The sequence below is a fragment of the Candoia aspera genome, chromosome 1 (assembly GCF_035149785.1).
Source record: "Candoia aspera isolate rCanAsp1 chromosome 1, rCanAsp1.hap2, whole genome shotgun sequence".
NCBI classification, from domain to species: domain Eukaryota; kingdom Metazoa; phylum Chordata; class Lepidosauria; order Squamata; family Boidae; genus Candoia; species Candoia aspera.
Window position 1 is genome coordinate 25,245,431 of NC_086153.1, and position 18,365 is coordinate 25,263,795.

The 18,365-nt window shown below is 39.6% G+C and overlaps 1 protein-coding gene across 1 annotated transcript in view; it reads right to left on the reverse strand.

Annotated features, from left to right (window-relative positions):
* The window catches only part of KIF13B (kinesin family member 13B), a 149,359-nt gene that overhangs the window by 21,241 nt on the left and 109,753 nt on the right, over positions 1 to 18,365 (reverse strand). The window contains exons 32-38 of the mRNA XM_063300770.1: positions 15,001 to 15,093; positions 14,114 to 14,266; positions 12,766 to 12,843; positions 12,454 to 12,507; positions 9,320 to 9,340; positions 4,997 to 5,099; positions 4,326 to 4,459 (exon numbers count right to left, since the gene is read on the reverse strand). Of these exons, the coding sequence (XP_063156840.1) occupies positions 4,326 to 4,459; positions 4,997 to 5,099; positions 9,320 to 9,340; positions 12,454 to 12,507; positions 12,766 to 12,843; positions 14,114 to 14,266; positions 15,001 to 15,093 (636 nt within the window). The remainder of the gene's footprint in view (positions 1 to 4,325; positions 4,460 to 4,996; positions 5,100 to 9,319; positions 9,341 to 12,453; positions 12,508 to 12,765; positions 12,844 to 14,113; positions 14,267 to 15,000; positions 15,094 to 18,365) is intronic.

An 18,365-nucleotide genomic window follows, 5' to 3' on the forward strand; every position in this document is an offset into this window, starting at 1 on the left:
CACATCAAGCATGATGGCATTCCCTCTCTACCACTCAATATTTAAGAACTTGCTTGCCATCTAAAATATTCTTTGCTTGTAAACAACTAACAAGTCAGGGAAAAGGATACAGTCCCTGATAGCTATTATCCCATGTGCAGAGAGAGTTTTTTCCCACTACCACCATCACCCAGGAGAAATTTTTATATATATTCAGTGGCAAAGCTTCTTTGAATTGGGGCTGATGCTACAGTTCAGGTTAGAGAAGGAGATTCCACAGGAACTGCTGCTGCTGCTGCTGCTGTTGTTGTTTATTATTATTATTATTATTCACAACAACATGAAATCACAGCTGCCAGTTCTTCAGCTAGTATGGGGCTTCATTTGCATCAAGTTCTTCCCAAGAACCTAGGATGTCATAATATATCGGCATAGTATATGTGCGGATTAAAGCAGTGTGGCCTTGGACAGGTGGAAATTTTGTCTATTATTTTATTATTATTATTATTATTTGATTATGGTGATTGAGTACAACTCTCCTCTATTATAGACTCAAGGAAAGCCAACAGAATGCCCTCCATTCCACCAGCAGCACTATTTAAACTTATTGATAACACTTAAGCATCCAGCACTTTCATCTAATGTGATTTATGGAAACATCAGTTCCAGCAACAATAGTAAAATTTATGATGAGCACTTAGTGCATTTGTGTATTGCCAAATAGAAAATGCATTTCTATTTTTAAGCCATGATTTTATTCACCATCCCTCAGTTTCACTGATAATCCTCACAAGATAAGGTGATTGTGTTAAAGGAAATGCTAGTGATCTTGGTAGAGAAGGGGATTCACAGCTATGAAGTAAGAAGAATATTTATATCTAGACTGTTAGGGACCTTCGGTAGACATACATTAGGAAGCCTTACACTCAGCTCAGGCTGGAAAATGAATAAAACCATGAATGTTTAGGAAATGAAGCAGCATCTGAGAAAGAACTTCCAAGTCTAGCATTCTATTTCTGAGGAACGTATTATACATTATTGCTGCCTCACCTAAAGCTAGCCTTCTAAAACCCATGGCATGGGTCCAGGTTACCTAAGGGACCGTCTCATCCCCGTTACACCAACCCATCCCACCCGGTCATGCAGAGAGGGCATGCTAAACCCCGTCTGCAAGAGAATTCCATCTGGCGGGGTCCAGGAGGTGGGCCTTCTCTGCAGCAGCTCCCACCCTTTGGCACATTCTTCCCCCGGAAGTGAGGTTGGCTTCCTCTCTTCTGGACTTCAGGAAATGGCTGAAGACCTGGTTTTGTCACCATGCCTAGAGTGAGGAGAGGAAGAGCCACTCTTGGGGCTGGCTGGTTCCCTAGTCCTGCCAGGACCGGTTCCAGTCCCCTTTGAGGGGAATGAGATCTGCCATCACTTGGATTTTATTATATTTTATATGTATATTTATTGATACTACTCTGATTTTATTGTATTTTATACTGTTTTATTGTGAACCGCCCAGGGTCCCCCGAGTGGGGGAGATGAGAGGTAATAAACATATGACAAATAAAACCCCATGGGACCACGCTGGCTAGGAACTGGGAACTGTATTTCCAACATGCCTGGCTGAACCAGCTAAGGATACACTGAATTACAGTCACAACCATGGAGGTGGATGGATAAAGGAGAGTCATTATGCCACCTTCAAAATTTAAGTGTTGATGTCATGAGTAAGGATGGCGAGCAGGGGGCTCCCACCCAGACTGTCAAGCACATGCGTAGCACTGAGGAACTGTTCAGCCATTCAAAGAGACACAGATCGGGACCGCCTTAACCTTTGGGGTTTATATGGCTGGGTTTTTCCCACGCTTCCTCAGTTTGTTAGGATTCTTGTTAAGTACTACTAATAAATATTAGAGACCAAGTCATTGTCTCAGTGTGTTTCCTGGTAATCAGGACAGTTGTCTTCTTGCCAAATACTCCAAAAGAAAGGTTTGCTATTCCATTGTTAAAGATGCCTAGTTCAGATGAAAAAGAAGGGTACATGAATGACTCACCATAAGATTTAAGTGTTTTTAAAGTGGGTTCTACAGTATATCGGCTATGCATGAACTGTCCCTTATGGATGTTGTTCATGCTGTTCACCATTTGGATTTATGGATCTGGATCTTTAAAAGGTAGATACCGAAAGGCCCCAGCTGATAAATAAAGTCTGTCAGTATCAGCCCCACTAGGTAGACCAGACCCGAAACTCCACAGGAAGACCAGAACTACATTTTATTAAAATTGTCTATAACAGAATCTTGCAAGTCCGATTGTGCTGTACCTTCCCCCCCTCTTACACTCCAGTAAATCAGGGAGGCATTTGCCTTGTTTCCCAGGACTTAAATAATGTTTCAGCCCCCTATGGCTAAGTAATGGTTCTCACATATTTCTGTCAAGGTCACCTTCCTCACCCTCTACAATCAGCCTTTATTTAGCGAATTTTCTGAAAATGTAATTGCAAATTATCACAAATGTATTGGGAATCAAAAGGGCAGCTGAAATGTGTGAGAGTGAAAGGTGAAAGGTCCCCTGTGCAAGCACCAAGTCATATCTGACCCTCTGGGGGGACGCCGCTTTCACAACCTTTTCTTGGCAGACTGTAGCGGGGTGGTTTGCCATTGCACTGAAATGTGTTTCACTTAAAAAAGACCCTATGTTCTCTTCAAAAGAGGTGTAAAGAGTATTGCCTATGAACAATTCAGTTTTGTGAAGGAACAAATCAGTAAAACAGAGGTAGACAACTTTTTGGTAGCCAAGGGCCACATTAAAATATTTTTACAGAAGATGAGGGCCACGAAGAAGATGGAACCACATCGTATGCATGCAGAGGGAAAAAACTGGGGGGTTGCTTTATACGTTAACTATAACCTGCCAGTTTTACAAATTATGTTTCTGTTTTTATGGCTTCCCACAGTAGCCAAGTGGCAAGCTACTGTGTTACCAGTTTTCAGTCCTGTTTTAAGGGAGCTTCAGGAATTGCAACTAAAATAGCTACCTTTAAAGCCATGTTTGCAAGTGTAATAGAATAAAAGATTATACTGAAATGCCACTATTTGAAACTTCTCTCTCTTTCAAAGGCAAAACACAAACGGAATCTCTCTCTCTCTCTCTGACTCCTAAGCTGGGAGAGTGGCTCCAACAGATCCCAGGAGCAACATCCGAGCTCTCTGTCCAGAAGAGTGCAGTGCTAGGAACAGCTAAGAAACTGCGCAGAACCCTCAAACTCCGAGGCCTCTGGTAGAGGACCCGAGGTTGAGGAAGACACATACCACCCATAGGGGTGAGAAGGGAATTTATTATTTTTATTTATGTTTAAGTTTAAGCTCACTGCAGATTCAGGTTTGCCTTTTTATTACATTTCAACTTAGGGGCAAACCTGACATGAAAAACAAACCCAACTAGAACATTTGCACAGCCAAACCGAACAAAATATACATAACTGAAATGTCGTCTAAGCCATTTGAATACCTCAGGAGCTTGCTGGGGACATTCAAAAGACTGGTGATTGCACTAAAAAGAAAACTCCATCTAAACAGGGAAAATCAATTTGACCCTCAGTGTTATTTTCCAGACACTAACCTATCACCTTGAATCACACTGATAATACAATATAAGGATGACTTCTAAATCAGTATTTTCTTATAAAACAACAATCACATTTTATTCCCCTCTTTAAAGGCCCATCTACTTTTTCTGTGAGATCTTTTGTAGCTTATCAGTAACCTTCTCTGGATGGCACTACTCCAAGTTATTGCACACAATCCAAAACATTTACTATCCCAAAGATGCTGATAATCTTTCAGCAGCTTTGAAATCTTTATTACCTGATGGAACCACATGTTAGTTTCCCCCACGGTAGAGATCCAAAGAGATCCTGTTACGTTTTGGCCAGTGAATGGAATCAGCCTGGAACCATTCAATGCACAGTTTGTGATTCTGAGCTAGGCTTTCCAAAATGATGCTTTCCAGATATGTTCAGTTACAATTCTCAGAACACAGCAGTAGTGTTATAAGGTCCGGAAGGGCACCAGATTGGAGACGCCAAAAAACCTCAGGAAATAGTAGTAATGTACCAAGGATAATCTATTGAGTCATTAGCAATCAATCTTGGCTGGTGGACTACATTTAGTTTGTTGCCTCCCAAACTGCATGTTATACTGAAATGTACACATGGAGTAAGACAAGGTAAACAAAAGAGCACCACACTGGGTGAACAATCTCTTGCTAACCTCAGGAATCCACTCTAAACTCCTTCGTTGGTGAACAATTTCACTTTTATTCTTGCCTGCAACCCTCTAAATAGGATGCTGTTGTACCTGCTGTGCAAGGGGAGATGTCTGCCTGCCCTTCTTTTCATCTCTAACTGGAAACAGAGATTTGAGCAGCTTTGGCATCTGAGGCATGAAGGACTTCACAGGAGTCAAGTAAGAGGCAGCCAGGCTACCAAGTCCTGAACAGACAAATAAACAGACTAATTCACAATGCTGCCAGCTGCCTCTTGAACATTCACAATGCTTTTTAAGTACACCTTGAACCATTTCTAAACATATGGGCTGACTTTACTTAAAAACATGGGTGGATAACCTGTGATCCTTGGGCTGTGTGTGACCACTGAGACCCTTTCTTGCAGCCCTGAAAGCTCCCAGGAATTGTACTGTTGAATTTAGCTGCCAAGAAACAGCCAAGCAATTTCCTTCCATTGTTTTGGTGGAAAAAGAAATAAATTCTGTGCAAGTCTTCGTTTAGGATAACAAACATCAAGCCAAAGGAAATCCTGGCCTTGCTTATGACATCAAATCATGACTGTCTATCCAATGTAATGCTCATCCACCAAAGAAATTAGAAACTGTTTCAAAAGTATGGCCCCTAGCTGCCAAAAAGTGTCTTACTCCTATTTAAAAGTGGGAGAGTGGGGAGGAATCTACAGCTGCAGTGGTTAGGTCACATCATTGATTGGCCCTAAAGTTTAGGAATATATTTTTTTTACCTTGGTCTGTAGAGCCATTTTGCTGAGTAGAACCACAGAAACTTGTCCTGGACCTGGAATCTGTTGAAATCTGAGATATATCTTGCTGGCTTTCCCATCGACTCTGGAAATATTAAGAAGAAAAATACTTGCACAATGATCACACTGAAAGTAGCAACTACTCAAGGAATTTGAAAAATGCTGAAGCATACAGTGAAACAAGAACAGAAACCTACTGTCATCCCATGCTGCAGAGGAAAGGTACAGGCCTACCTTACACTCTTCTGAGCCATAGTTCATGATCTAAAAGGACCTGTTGCAAATTGTAGCCAAATCTAAGCAGATCTTGTTCTGATCAGGGCCTGAATGGAAGATCTCTGACAATATTATTTATGGAACATTGGGTTTAACTATGTGAATGTAATAATTAAGTATGTATGTCAGCTTTCCCCATTGTGGCACCCTCCAGATGCATGGATCTTCACTCCCAGAATTCTCAGCTGCCATCATGCTGGCTAGGGAATTCTGGGCATTGATATTTACACATCCAGAGGGAGCACAGCTTCAGGAAGATCAGCAAAGGTAATTGTGCCATACATATTCCTATGCTTGTGTTCTCTAAGAGAACAGACCCATACCAGAAGTTCTTAGAACTTTCTGTCCTGAGAAACACTACAATTTCTTGTCATGTGTTCTTTAATATTCTGATGGAGCTGTATTAATATTCAGGTTGAGGAGAAAAAGAAGTGCAATGAGGTTGAATATCTAATACTCTCCTGATCCGTGTGTCAGAACTAAGATTCAGGGCATGTTTGACAAAGAGACTGAACCCACATACTATCCACTAATAGACCCTCTTGCCCTTCATTATTAATTTATAGCTGTTGGCATAAAATGGGCACTCTACAGCAGCATTTAATAAGATAGCCTCTGTCTGCACAATTGCAATCAATGGCAAAAGCGTCTGTAACAGTTGGTACACCTGCACTGGAATGCTAAAGGAGTTACTGAGTTGGCAAACATTCATTCTGAAAAATGGGCAGTTATCTCTTTTCATTGTAATCTTGGGGGCTATCTCAAAGTCCATGGAAGGTCTATGGGCTTTAATTTAACAGCCACTAGATAATGAACACTAGAAAACAGTTGTGGCTTTTGCAAGTGAATCACTAAAAAAAAAGAGGTACATGAGGTACAGGAGTACAATGCAAGAAATTAGCATTTATAAGCGCAGATCAAGAGCTTTACAAAATAATAAGGGAAACTAAAACTTTGAAGTGAAGTTAAAGGAAAGCCAGCACAGCAGCACTGTTCAAATTTTTTGATCCTACTGTTTCTATCTATTCCTTCTGCCAGCCTATCTAACAGGTTCACATACAGCTCTTGTCTTGTAACCATTCTTCATCAGTTTGGAAATCCAAATTTTATCAAACAAATGTTGTGAAGAGTCACCTACCACACAGTGGCAACCAACAGGAAATTATTTTATTGCAGTGAAGCCACAACATTCTACTATGAATGAGGTTCTTTGTTCAACAAGTGGTGGGTACCACTTGATGATGTTTGAACAACCCAGGTTCAGTTAGTTCTTGCAGAAGTCCAAGCTCTTTATGATTCAGCCTGCCTATGTTTTTCCTACGCACTCTCTTCTTCTGAAGTAGATTAAACTGAGAGAAGGATGGCTCTAAGTTTTCCACAAAAGTCTGTAACAAGGAAAGAACTTATTCATTACTTGTCTGGAGAAATGTTTGCCAAATGACTGGGCACCAAGGTCAGACTTCATTAAACTAATTCTCATCAGCCCATTTAAGAACATCATGCTCTCTGTCTCACATTGGGACAAAGTCATTACATAGATATCTTGGCTCCTTCCAAATAAGCCTTATAACATTCCCCCTTCTTCCTGCAAAAGCCCCACCATCTGTCATTCATCCATTTCATCAAACTGCCCCCACTATGCAGCTCAGGGTAGATTTCCTACATGGTCCATCCACCACTCTCAAATGTGGATAATATGGAAAACAGGATGCTTCTTTAACTGGATCTTGGTCTGCTCCAGCAAAGCAACTGGTAGACTATTTACTAGATGGATCCCTAACTTGGAAAAATAAATAAATAACCAAGGTTGCGCAAACTGGATTTTGGGCAAATCAAAATATCCATTTAAATGAAGTCCACTGAAGCCTCTCATTCTGAAAACATGTTTTGCATTATTTTGCCATGAACAGTGAATTACATCAACCAGAACATGAAAAAAATGGCAAAGCCACTACTATGAATTCTATTTTTAGAAAAATTCAGTAACCTCTTGCTATTTGTTTGCTTGTTTGATGAATTTATAAGGCTGCTCATCTTGAAAATGGGTGAATAACAATACCTAAAGACAATAAAAAACAATATTAACAAACAGTAAAACCTACAGTGGTTGCTGAGGGTATGCTATATTTGTTAAATTCTGACAGCCGCAGAAATGTCCCCTCACCACAAAGTATCCTTAGCTTTCTTCTCCATCCTACATAGCAGTAACAACAACAACAACAACAAAATCAGGATATTACTTGATCTGCACAATCCTCCTTTCTACTCTGTCTTGAATTCTGCATGGCTAACCAGTTCATCTTGACATAACTGCTTGCAGTTGGTGATCCTCCAAACCAAAGGTCACACTTTACTCATATGGTGTAGGCAATGGGAACTCAGTAAAAAATCCTGGGAATTGATGCCAGTCTGTGAATGCATAACCTTTAGGGAAAGAGGCTATGTTCCATCATCTGATAGTTCAATGGCTTGCAAAAAGTTTAAAAATTATACAGCTATAACTTGCCTAATCCAGACAACTACAGTTCATGCTGCAAAGATATGCTAACCTTGCATTGAGCCTTCTTGGAGACACATCAGAATGGGTTAGAAACCAGATTTATATGTTACTGCAGTGTGTAATCTGACACATCATAGTACTGATGATCTATGACTGCACCACTGAAGAGCTGGATGAATAAAAATCACCTCAACTTGGGTTGAGTTGCAAGTTAGCCATTTAGTAAAGTCACTTTAACTCTTCAATGTGTGCTGAATGCTAGATGGATTTATGGACAAAACAGTTCAGGAGCAGCCAATTTGGCCAAGCAAACTAATCTCTCATTTGCAGCCTCCCTAAGGTAGGTTATACTTACTAGACCAACTGGAACAGGTTGGCTGTAAATTCAGTAGAAGTTGAAAAAGATACACTACTTCATTCTACAGTGATGTAATTTCTGGAATTCACTGACACAAGATGTGGGAATGATTACAAGCTTAAATGGCTTCTCTTTCTTTTGCATACTCTCTTGAGCATATGAAAAGATAGTCCCCCATTGGGGGAGATGGGCGGTGATATAAATTTAATAAATAAATAAACAATTTAAATAAGTAAATGAAGAATGATTAAACAAATGTATGGAGGGTGGGAATAAAACCCAGAAACACCAAATCCTGTGTCACCTTAAAGATTTGCAAATATATTATTGGATGAACTTCCATAGAGCACAGCCCATGAACCCAATCTATCACATGCCTGTTATATAGTCCTATGAAAGAATATTCAGAAAAGAATACATCAGATTATACTCCATACATCTAATAAAATGGACTGTTGTCCACTAAGGTTTGTGCTAATAACATTTGTTAGTCTTTAAAGTGACAACGGATGTTTTGCTGTTTGTGCTGCAAAACACTAATATAGCTACCAGTCTGGTTTCCATATGTAGTTGTGCTACTGCATTGGCCATCAGAGGCAATTCATGGGAGAAATATTTCCTTTCAGGCCCTGCTCTTTGTACTCTTTCTATAGGAATCTGCCTGGCCACTACTAGAAACAGGATGCCATGTCCCTTGTCTGATCCAGCAGTCCTCATGTACTGTATATTATAACATGCATAAAATTGCCTGAGCATGTTCATCCTTCATTCTCAGTTTATTCCCATACACCTGTCAGTAAAGTTTAGATTGTAGGTAACTTTGGATTTGGATTTAGGTAACTTTCTTAAGTTTCTCATATATTGATAGCTCTGTATAAGTGCATGCTCTTTATTTACAAATTTCAATAGTCAGACCTCTCCAGCTGCTCAGATAAAGCAGGCAAGCTCACCACTTCAGAACCAAGGCCACTTCCAGACTGGGATGCATACCACCACATTCAGAGGGATTACCTTTACTGCTAGGTTAATGAAGCGAAGAGAAAAAAAGGAAGCACAATGGCAGCAAATCCAAAGCAGAATGTTAGGATTAGGGTTAGGACCGTGGAAAAGCATTCCAGAAAGGGATACTTTGTTTATCCTGTTCATTAGGTGAACCTAATGAATTAGTTACCTCTGCCACGACCTTGGGACACTGACACATGCAATGAGGGATGGATATCGTTGAAGGGTTAAGAAACAAAAACATAAAAAAAAGGAAAGAGAAACAATGAAAATTCAGATTATGAATTATCCTTCCTGCTGAAAATGCTGTTGTTCAAGCAAAAGGTGTTTGTGCTTATGGACTATTTGTGGATTTTCTGGAATTCAGCAGTCAACTACAAACACTAACTAGGCAACAAGGAGACCTTGAAAGTATCTAGAGCTGATCAAAAGTATGAATACTCCTACTTGGCCATGATTTCCCCCTCCAAAAGATTGACCTGCTATTTTCAAACAGATTATCACAGAGTGAAAGTTTGTTGTGTACTCTCAACCCTCATTCACACAACAAATTTATATTCTGAAATCCCAACATCCTCCACATGCGCCTTGGCTAAAAATGGAGCCCAGCCCCTGCCAAGATGTTAAAGGGATCACATAGTAATTTTCTGTTTGTGTCAATATAAGTTTTGGACTTGATCATGTGTTCCATAGAAAGACCGATGCCAAAATTTATGCTCAATGATAAAGCTGAAATTTAGGAAAGTTATAATCCCCATCATCATTACAATAGCCATACTTTAAATTTTAAAAAATCCACATGCAAAAGCTAGGCAAAAGCTAAAGGAAAAAGGAAAAAAAAAGAAAGGAAAAGAAAAGGAAAAAATAAGAAATTAAAAACAGAAATGAAACAAGAAATCCCCAAACAAAAAGTCCACAAGGACTTCAGCACTGGGTGTTCTGAAATCAAAGTACAGGAACTCCCTACCCCTAAGGCAGGTCAACCTTTTTCCCCTAAAAAGATTCCTTCTCTTTTAATTCTGATCATACTGCAATAAAAACTTTTCAGCAGGATCTGGGAACAGAATGCTTTCCAATCAGTATCCAAGAACAAGCAAAATATCTTTTGAAAGAGAAAAAAGGATTGGAATCCTTTTTGTTTGCCTTCCAGACATGCTCTAGAAAGCTTCTTCTGAATCTTCGGTGGAAGATCATCTGGAAAAATGATTATTTTATTTGTTTTCCATTCAAGGTTATCTCTTGCCGTGACAAATATAGAATATGGTCCTGTTCTGCAGATCACAGAAATTTTAAAATGGGACTGTTTTTGAGTTGAATGGAAATGGTAACCCACATACAGTAATAACTAGCTTCACTTCTTTACATTCCAACTGCAATTATATATCTCATGTAGATTTTTTTTTCCATGAAACTGCTGTAAGGCTGATCTTGCTCAGTGGCGTAAGGAGTGTTTAGTAAATGTACATTATGTACATGATAAAGGTCCTATAGGCAGGTCCTTTCATCCTAAAAAATATTTGTTTATTTTCAAAACATTTGCTGTATATGTCATGAGCTGTTTTTCAGAGTTTTCAAGCTAGGGCTTCTAGTTTTAAGCAAATCAAACGCTAGATTTTTCAATTCTGCCATTTTTGATCCAAAATGTCAAGTCTGGTTAAAAGTCTCAAATATCTGATTCAAATTATCCACTAAAGTTTTAATCTACATACATTTACTCATTCAAAAAGTTTGTACAGCATGGTAAACAGTTTTTAAACTGAGGAGGAGCTCAGCTTGATTTTTTCTTTTGGATCCAGGCTACCTTCTGCCAAAACTGGTCAGTTACCAGCCCAGCAGGCTGTTCTCCCTCAAACAAAGAAGGGAAAAGATTCTTTTCTGTGTCTTCTCAATTTCAGATCCATAGTTAAGCAAGTAAAACTGCTGGCCACTTTAGAATGGAAAAGTTTTCCATTTCTGTTTACCAATAGTGCAGGCAACCTAACCACATTTTAGTCTACTATAGCACCTTCTGTGAATTGAGTTTCAGTGTACTTACAGGTAGTCCTTGCTTACCAACTGCCTTGTTTAATGAACATTCAAAGTTATGATGGTGTAAAAAACAGCTTTGTGACTAAACCTCGCATTTATGACAATTGCCGCATCCTGTGGTCATGTGATCACCATTCATGGCCTTCCCAACTGGCTTGCAACAAGCAGAGTTAATGTACAATATGGAAGTAAAATTGTAAGTGGTGGTCACATGGTGTTTCGCTTAATGACCATGGTGATTTGCTAATGACCGAAGGGGAAGTGAAGTCGTTAAGCCCATTGCAGTCACATGATTTTCTGCTTAGCAATCGTGGGGCTTAGCAACAGAGTTGCAGGTTTTAATTGTGGTCGCTAAGCGAGGGCTACCTGTAATTATTTTTCCCTTTTCTCATTCTAAAAATTACAATTCAGCAGCAGCATCCAGACTGGTTCCAAGGGCCTCGCCAAAGGATTGCAGCTTTATGGGCTCAGACTGTGTAGCTCTGGCTTAATTTGCATGTCAACCAATCACTATAGTTTGTAAACCATCATTTATGGATTAGCATTTTATGCTAATCTTGTAGCTATTTTTCCAAGAGATAATAGTTACCAATATCATGGCTTAGTGAGATGTCTGAACACAGCCATTGACTCTCTAAAATTTGCACATTGAGGTCCATAGCACAATGTGATTCAGAGGCAGGAGATCTGCCCAAAGGAAAACACTCTGATCCTTATTGTGTTGGAAGATGCAAGTAGGGAGGAATGCACAGGGTATATATTAGAGGCATTGAAGCCAAAACAAAAAACAGCTCCAGCTAATGGACACTGATTGATAAGACTCAGCAGGAATTAAGCTTCAGAGCTGGGATATTTTATTGCAATAACTCTTTTTTGTGCTGTATTAAAATAAACAAAATATAACAGTAAAAACATAAAGGTGCAAACAGTATATATATACACACACACACTTATTAAATATATCTTTCAATATTATACAAATATAGGGAAAGTGTATAATCTAAATTAATATCAAACAACATAATTAGTCCATATGTTATGGTTTTGATTCTTAGAGTGATCTGGGTATAAAAACATAGATGGAAGATAAGTTACTCCTCTTAACAATCCCATCCTGTCTTGGATCATATATCTTAGTTAAAACAAACAACTCAGTTTAAAACTTAGGTAAAAGCAGCTTTCAAAATCAATTTTTTCAAACAGTTCAATTCCTATTTTTCTGAAAAAGTGCAACTTCTCAAACACAACAAACAAACAAACAAACTGAATGCTTACTTTGTAAGAAGCAAGGCTGTATGATGGATTTAGATCTTGGCGACTTCCAGATAGCTGAAAGAATAACAATAAAATTGGGACTTTCAAATGGAGCCTTTAGTCTGCGAGACTGATAGCAAGCATAGAGGCCAACAGAGTGCCAGAAGGTGAAGATACTTCCTATGCCTGCAGTAGGACCCCAATATACTGTTCCCAGATGGAGAAATGCTCCTTGACTTCCTACAACCCATTGTGGAGCCACTCTTTCCTTCTCTCCACCCTCTTCCAATTATGTTTTGGGAGGGTTTCAGCTCTAGTATTATAGAGACTCACTCGATTGACATTTGGTGAACTGAGACTCTTCCGATAAAGTTTTCCCTTGCCTGTTAGCTGCTCCTTCACAGCAACCCCCTGCAAGGAATAAACAGATAATTCTTTCTCTAACAATCATTTGCAAAGGAAAACAAGTTTGAGCTGAATCAAGGGCAAGGAATGTTAGGCATTTCTATAGGGATCACTGAGGAGAGGACATTTATGCATGTGAGTGTTACTGGCTTGGAATTATGGAAAGTGTAGCCCAATATATCTGGCTGGAGACAGCTAAGACACACACGTAATCAGAGGCTGGAACAAATTGTCATATAAATGCAGCCTAAGATGCATGCAAACATCCTGGGGTAACAACAGGAATCCAACACTGGCGTAAGATAACACTGAGCCCACCCAAAAAATATCACACCAACTTTTCCGAAATTAGATTATAGTGATAATCTAGTTACTATATTATAGTGATAATATAGATAGAGAGCGATTTCCTCCCCTTCCTTAAACAATGAATATTGAAAAGGCCCCTCTGCTAGCTGGTGTTCAACCCATTCCTGTGTTGCAAGTAATAGAACAAAAGTGGGACTGACCCACAACTCAAAATAGTTTGGGGGTGTCCCCAGTCCCCAAGGAAGGGGAGGACGCTCCTATTTCAAAGCTTCTACTCTAAAAAGTTAAAAAAGAAAAAAAAAGACAATGCAAAAGAGCCATTCCTTCTCAATGTCACCACTTTCTCAAGAGAATAATTCCCATTTATTACTGATTATTACTGATTAGATTAATGAAATATTACCCAAATGCAGCCTTAGCCACCCCCCTGTTCTATTTTCTTTGGAAGTTGCCCTGAAATGAGATACAACCTAAGTAAAATAAAACTATTAGGTTGTTTCATCAACATTCCTAAGACCACTTTAATTTTTAGACCTTTAACAAGGATGTTAGAATAGATGTCATAGTTCCACACTCTAAAGCTGGTGTATGGCTCCAGAACCCTTAAGGATCTTATGCCTGAAATTCAGCCCAACATGTTACTATTTTTTAAAATAAAGTAAGCCCCAAAATAGCAGGGGTTGCAGCAAGGGTTGGCAAAATATAGTGCCAACACACTCTTTTTATGGTCCTTGGTGACTAATCTTCAATGACTGCTAATAATTGGGAACAGTTTCCTGGGATTTTCAGGTGGGAAACAGATGAAACCTGCAACATAAGCCTTAGAATAGGCAAAACCCAGCCTTGCCCATTTATGATGTGGCTTCACCCACTCTGTGACTGAAGGACACCCCAAAAATGTCTTTGTAGCCTATGGCATGAGGAAGGTCCCCACACCACGTAGCATTTTCCCTTAGGATTAACTAACCTGGCGCAACCGATCAAGAGTCAGGATGTTCTCTACAGCCAACACACTTCGAAGGTATTTTTCTATATGGACTTCTGAAGCAGCAGAATCTGCGACTTCAACATTGGCCGCCCTTGTCGCTAATGCTTCACGTTCCTCTGCCCCCTGAGCATCCTGGAAGGAAGAGAAAACCTCTCAAGTTAGCAAGTCCACTGGCACAAAAAAGCAAAACAAAAACTGCCAGGGAAACACAGGCCACAGGATGCTTGACAGGCTGATTTATATTTGTGATGGCCAGTTTAGAATTAAGTGGCGAGGGTAAATCTCTTCAAGAGCATCTCTGTGTGGTTGAAGAGATTCTCTCATTCACTCACACGTGTACACAGACACACTCTGATACAACCAAATACTGGTGCATCTCAGGCAGACTAATGGTTGAATTCAAAATAAGGTGGCATTCAATATTCAAAGTTCTTCAGTTTTTTGTTTAAGTCAAGCATTTTAAATACAAAGAAGCAGACATGACATAGAAATAAACTGATCTGTTCATCTTTACCTCTAAGTAACTGAAAGCATGTGTAGCATTAAGTACCAAGAATCAGGATCTCTAAGATAAGGTGAGATGAGCTGCTAGATACATGTACTCATAATATGACCAATGTAGAACCAAGAATATTGGAAAGGTTTCTCAGAGAATGCTGGCATTTCCTCCCCTTCGAAACCTCCATGGGAAATTGTCCCAATCAGCTGTGACCATATGTTAAAACCCCAGCATGTGGATTCTCTTAGGATTAGATTAAGCAAACTTATGACTGTATACTGTATAACAATAGCAAAGGAAAGTCACTTGTATTCATGGGTGGGCATATTTACAAGCAACATTACTTTGAATCCCCCAAAATATTCACCTCTGGGATATTTGAAACGATTTCAAAGGTGATTCCACAGCCAGGTACAGAACTCCGATAAGACATTCTTCTCAGCAAACTCTGAGCAAAACCCTAGAGGTAAAGAAGAGATCTGGTAGCTTCAAATAAGGTAAAAACAGGTACATCTCTTTCAGTATGGTTAAACCAATACTCGCATCAGCAGCAGATTGTTTAGCATGAAAGAAAAGCAGACAGCAACAGATTAGCCAAAGGGAAGTCAAAACAGAGCCATTTAATTTTTGGAAACCCCATCCTTTGTGGTAGGCAATACTTCCCTGCCCACCTCTCTGCCACATACATTACAGACGATCAACCTGCTCATTCACTTTTAGTAAACCAACCTTCTTTGTACCTAATTAAACAATTATATATTAATTTCATGACTAGAGCCTTAAGGAGAGATTCATACATTGTAAGATATCTCCAGTTCCGGAACCCTTTAATATATTTTCCCCCCACAGTGTGGAAAGATTTGGGGGACTGGGTGGGTTCAAGCAGGCTTGTGTCACATTAAAGAAAGGTAGGGAGGTGAAACATTGCTCAGATTCCCAGGAAACAAATATGTGAATTGACCCCAAATTCTTTATGCTTGCATAATTACAGAATGTTGATAAGGTGACTGCTTAACTGACATGCTGAGCATTTTTTCTTTTTTCTATGCATGCACATATTTACTTGTGAGTTTGGAATTACTGATGCTTTAAATTGCCAACAAGTCTGGTTTTTGAATCCCAGGCCACTGGGATCATTACAAACAATGATTTAAGAGGGTCAGAGGCATTGTTTATGCTGACAGGAAGGTTCATGAGGTTAAAATCCTGACTTCTGAATTAATGCAGAGATGAGTCATCCCAAGTTGCTGGGTGCCTTGGAAGGTTATTGATACAGCTTTGAAATACATGTTTGGACTGTGTATTGACAATAGACGGAATAGCTAAATAGCCCAGTGAGTTTAGCAGGCTGCATAGAAAAGAAATTTATAGAGAATTTGTGCTAGTGGCTGTAATGAACAACACCAGCTGAGCATCTTTGTGGAGCATTGGCTATCCATCGTCAATGGCAGGGGGCATGCTTTGAAGCTTTGATCTCCAACATCTCCAGTAAAATGACCTCTAGGAGCTGAAAAGTCCCCCAGTTGAAACTTTGGAAAGCTACTGTCAGAGTAAAGACTAAACCACACCTAGATGAGCCAAGGATTTGAAACAGTATATGATGCCTCTTTCTATTATGGAAGGGGTATAAGCCTGTGTGTACAAATGCATGTGAGATTGTTTTCTGAATTTCTTTCTGGGTTGATCTCATATAGTGAACCACATGAACACCTCACTGTAAGGCAAAACAAATTTAAATTATCTCAAGCTTGTAAGAAAAAATGTTGCAGTGTCCAATTTTGGTAGCCCATGGAGAATGTCAGTGAGCACCTAAGAATTATCCCCCAATTTCATCCCTGTTTATCCTGTCTCAGCCAAGATCATTTCCAGAACCACAGACCAACTGGACAGGAAAGCTAATGGGGAGAGTTGCTGGAAGAAAGGTAAAATGAATGAGGAGGGAATGTTTGGCGCTCCTTACCCCAGTCCTCCATTTGCTTGTTATGGACCTGGAACAGTTCCAGGTTTATGCATATAGAACCACACATAGCACACCTAGTTCAGATTTCTGGTACACTTTCCTTTAAGGAAGAATATGTACAACGTTACTTGCATTAAAAGTCTTGCCAGGTGTGGATGCTATTTAGCCTTTGAATCCTTTCATGAAAGAAAAGTTAGGAGAGAAGGAGAAGGCTGAGGATATCACTTGACATCCCACTTATCAGTATGCAGGCAAAGACTGGAACTATAGCAAAAGGAACGGATGTAAAGCAATTGTGTAGGCAGGGTGGGCTCCCTACTCCCAATACTCAGCTACAGGAGTCTTTGAAAAACCCAGTTTCTGAACAGATCTTCAGCCACTTGGGTGCCCACCAGATGTGGGACTCCCCAGCCAGTATGGCTATTGCTGAGAATCCTGGAAGATGAGGTCCACACATCTGGATGTTGGAAATGGCTAGTTTCTGCCATTATAATTAGGTGCTGCAAGAAACCAGCAAGGCTAGGCCTCTGGAAATGTTTACACAATCTACATCTCTTGAATTTGCTTAAGCATCCTCTTTCTACTGTCTCACCCTCCCACAAACCTCAGCTGTTGGAGAGCAAGGCAGAAATAAGCAAAGCAGATAAAGCACGGATGTACAAACCAAGGATCCAACAATGACTTCAGTAACATTTCAACACACAGCAAAAAAAAATGTTTCTATTACAAATGTCACCAAATAATATTGACTATGTGAGGTGATGAGAGATGGGATAATCTGCTGGCAGCATAGATTTGCTGAAGCATGTTTTGATAACATGCAGAAAAGCTCATTAAGGTACAACCTATCAAATACTGCCTATAAAAGTCACTACGGGATGAAGTATCTATTTCAGCAGTAAACAATGCTGACAACATGAATGATCCTCAATACTTCAGCTTCTTGCACACACAGAAGCCATACAGAAAAAGATGTTTGCTGTAGAAGTGATAGATTACTACCCTTGTGGAGCCTCTATGCAGCATTCTAGCAACTGCCATGGAATCAGGAGCAAGGAGGAATGAAAGAAAAGGAAAAAAAAGAGTCAATTAGACAAGGAAATCTGGCTACAGAGAATACCCCAGACTAAAGTCCTAAAACCACTTAATAGATGGAAAAATACTATGAATTCCAAACTTTCTGAATATCCAGCACTTCCACCAGGTTTTGAATACAAACAACTGGAGGCTAAGTGATAAATCTCAAAGTCCACGTAAGCTTTCACTGAAGATGTTCTAATAAAAGGAAGCTATTTCTTGCTGAATACACTTTACACTTTCAATAACAATTATAGTTTTGCCCTAGTACTTTCAGTCTCTATCATGCTGGGATACCCCATATTTGATGGAATGGCCCCCTTCAGATTCCTAAAATTTAGAGTCATGCACAATCATCTTAGATCACCTGTTTCCTGCAACAGTATGCATACTATTGATAGTATGCCCCACTCCCTGCTGCCCAAAACCATAAAAAGTGAACTGAAAGCCTTTGCACATGAAGACATTCTGAAAATACATCTGAACTCCAGTATAATTGTCTTCAAGGATACAGTAAGTGATCCTAACCACTCAATCATACAAACAAACTCATGTAACAGAGACAAAGACGCCCACCTGAAATATTTTTAAGGAGGTCCTTTGATATCAAAGTTAACATCAGCAGCAAAATACAGTGAGGTATAAGAGAATATTAAATTTTACCAATAGTTTAATTCTGGAGGATCATGCCTGGA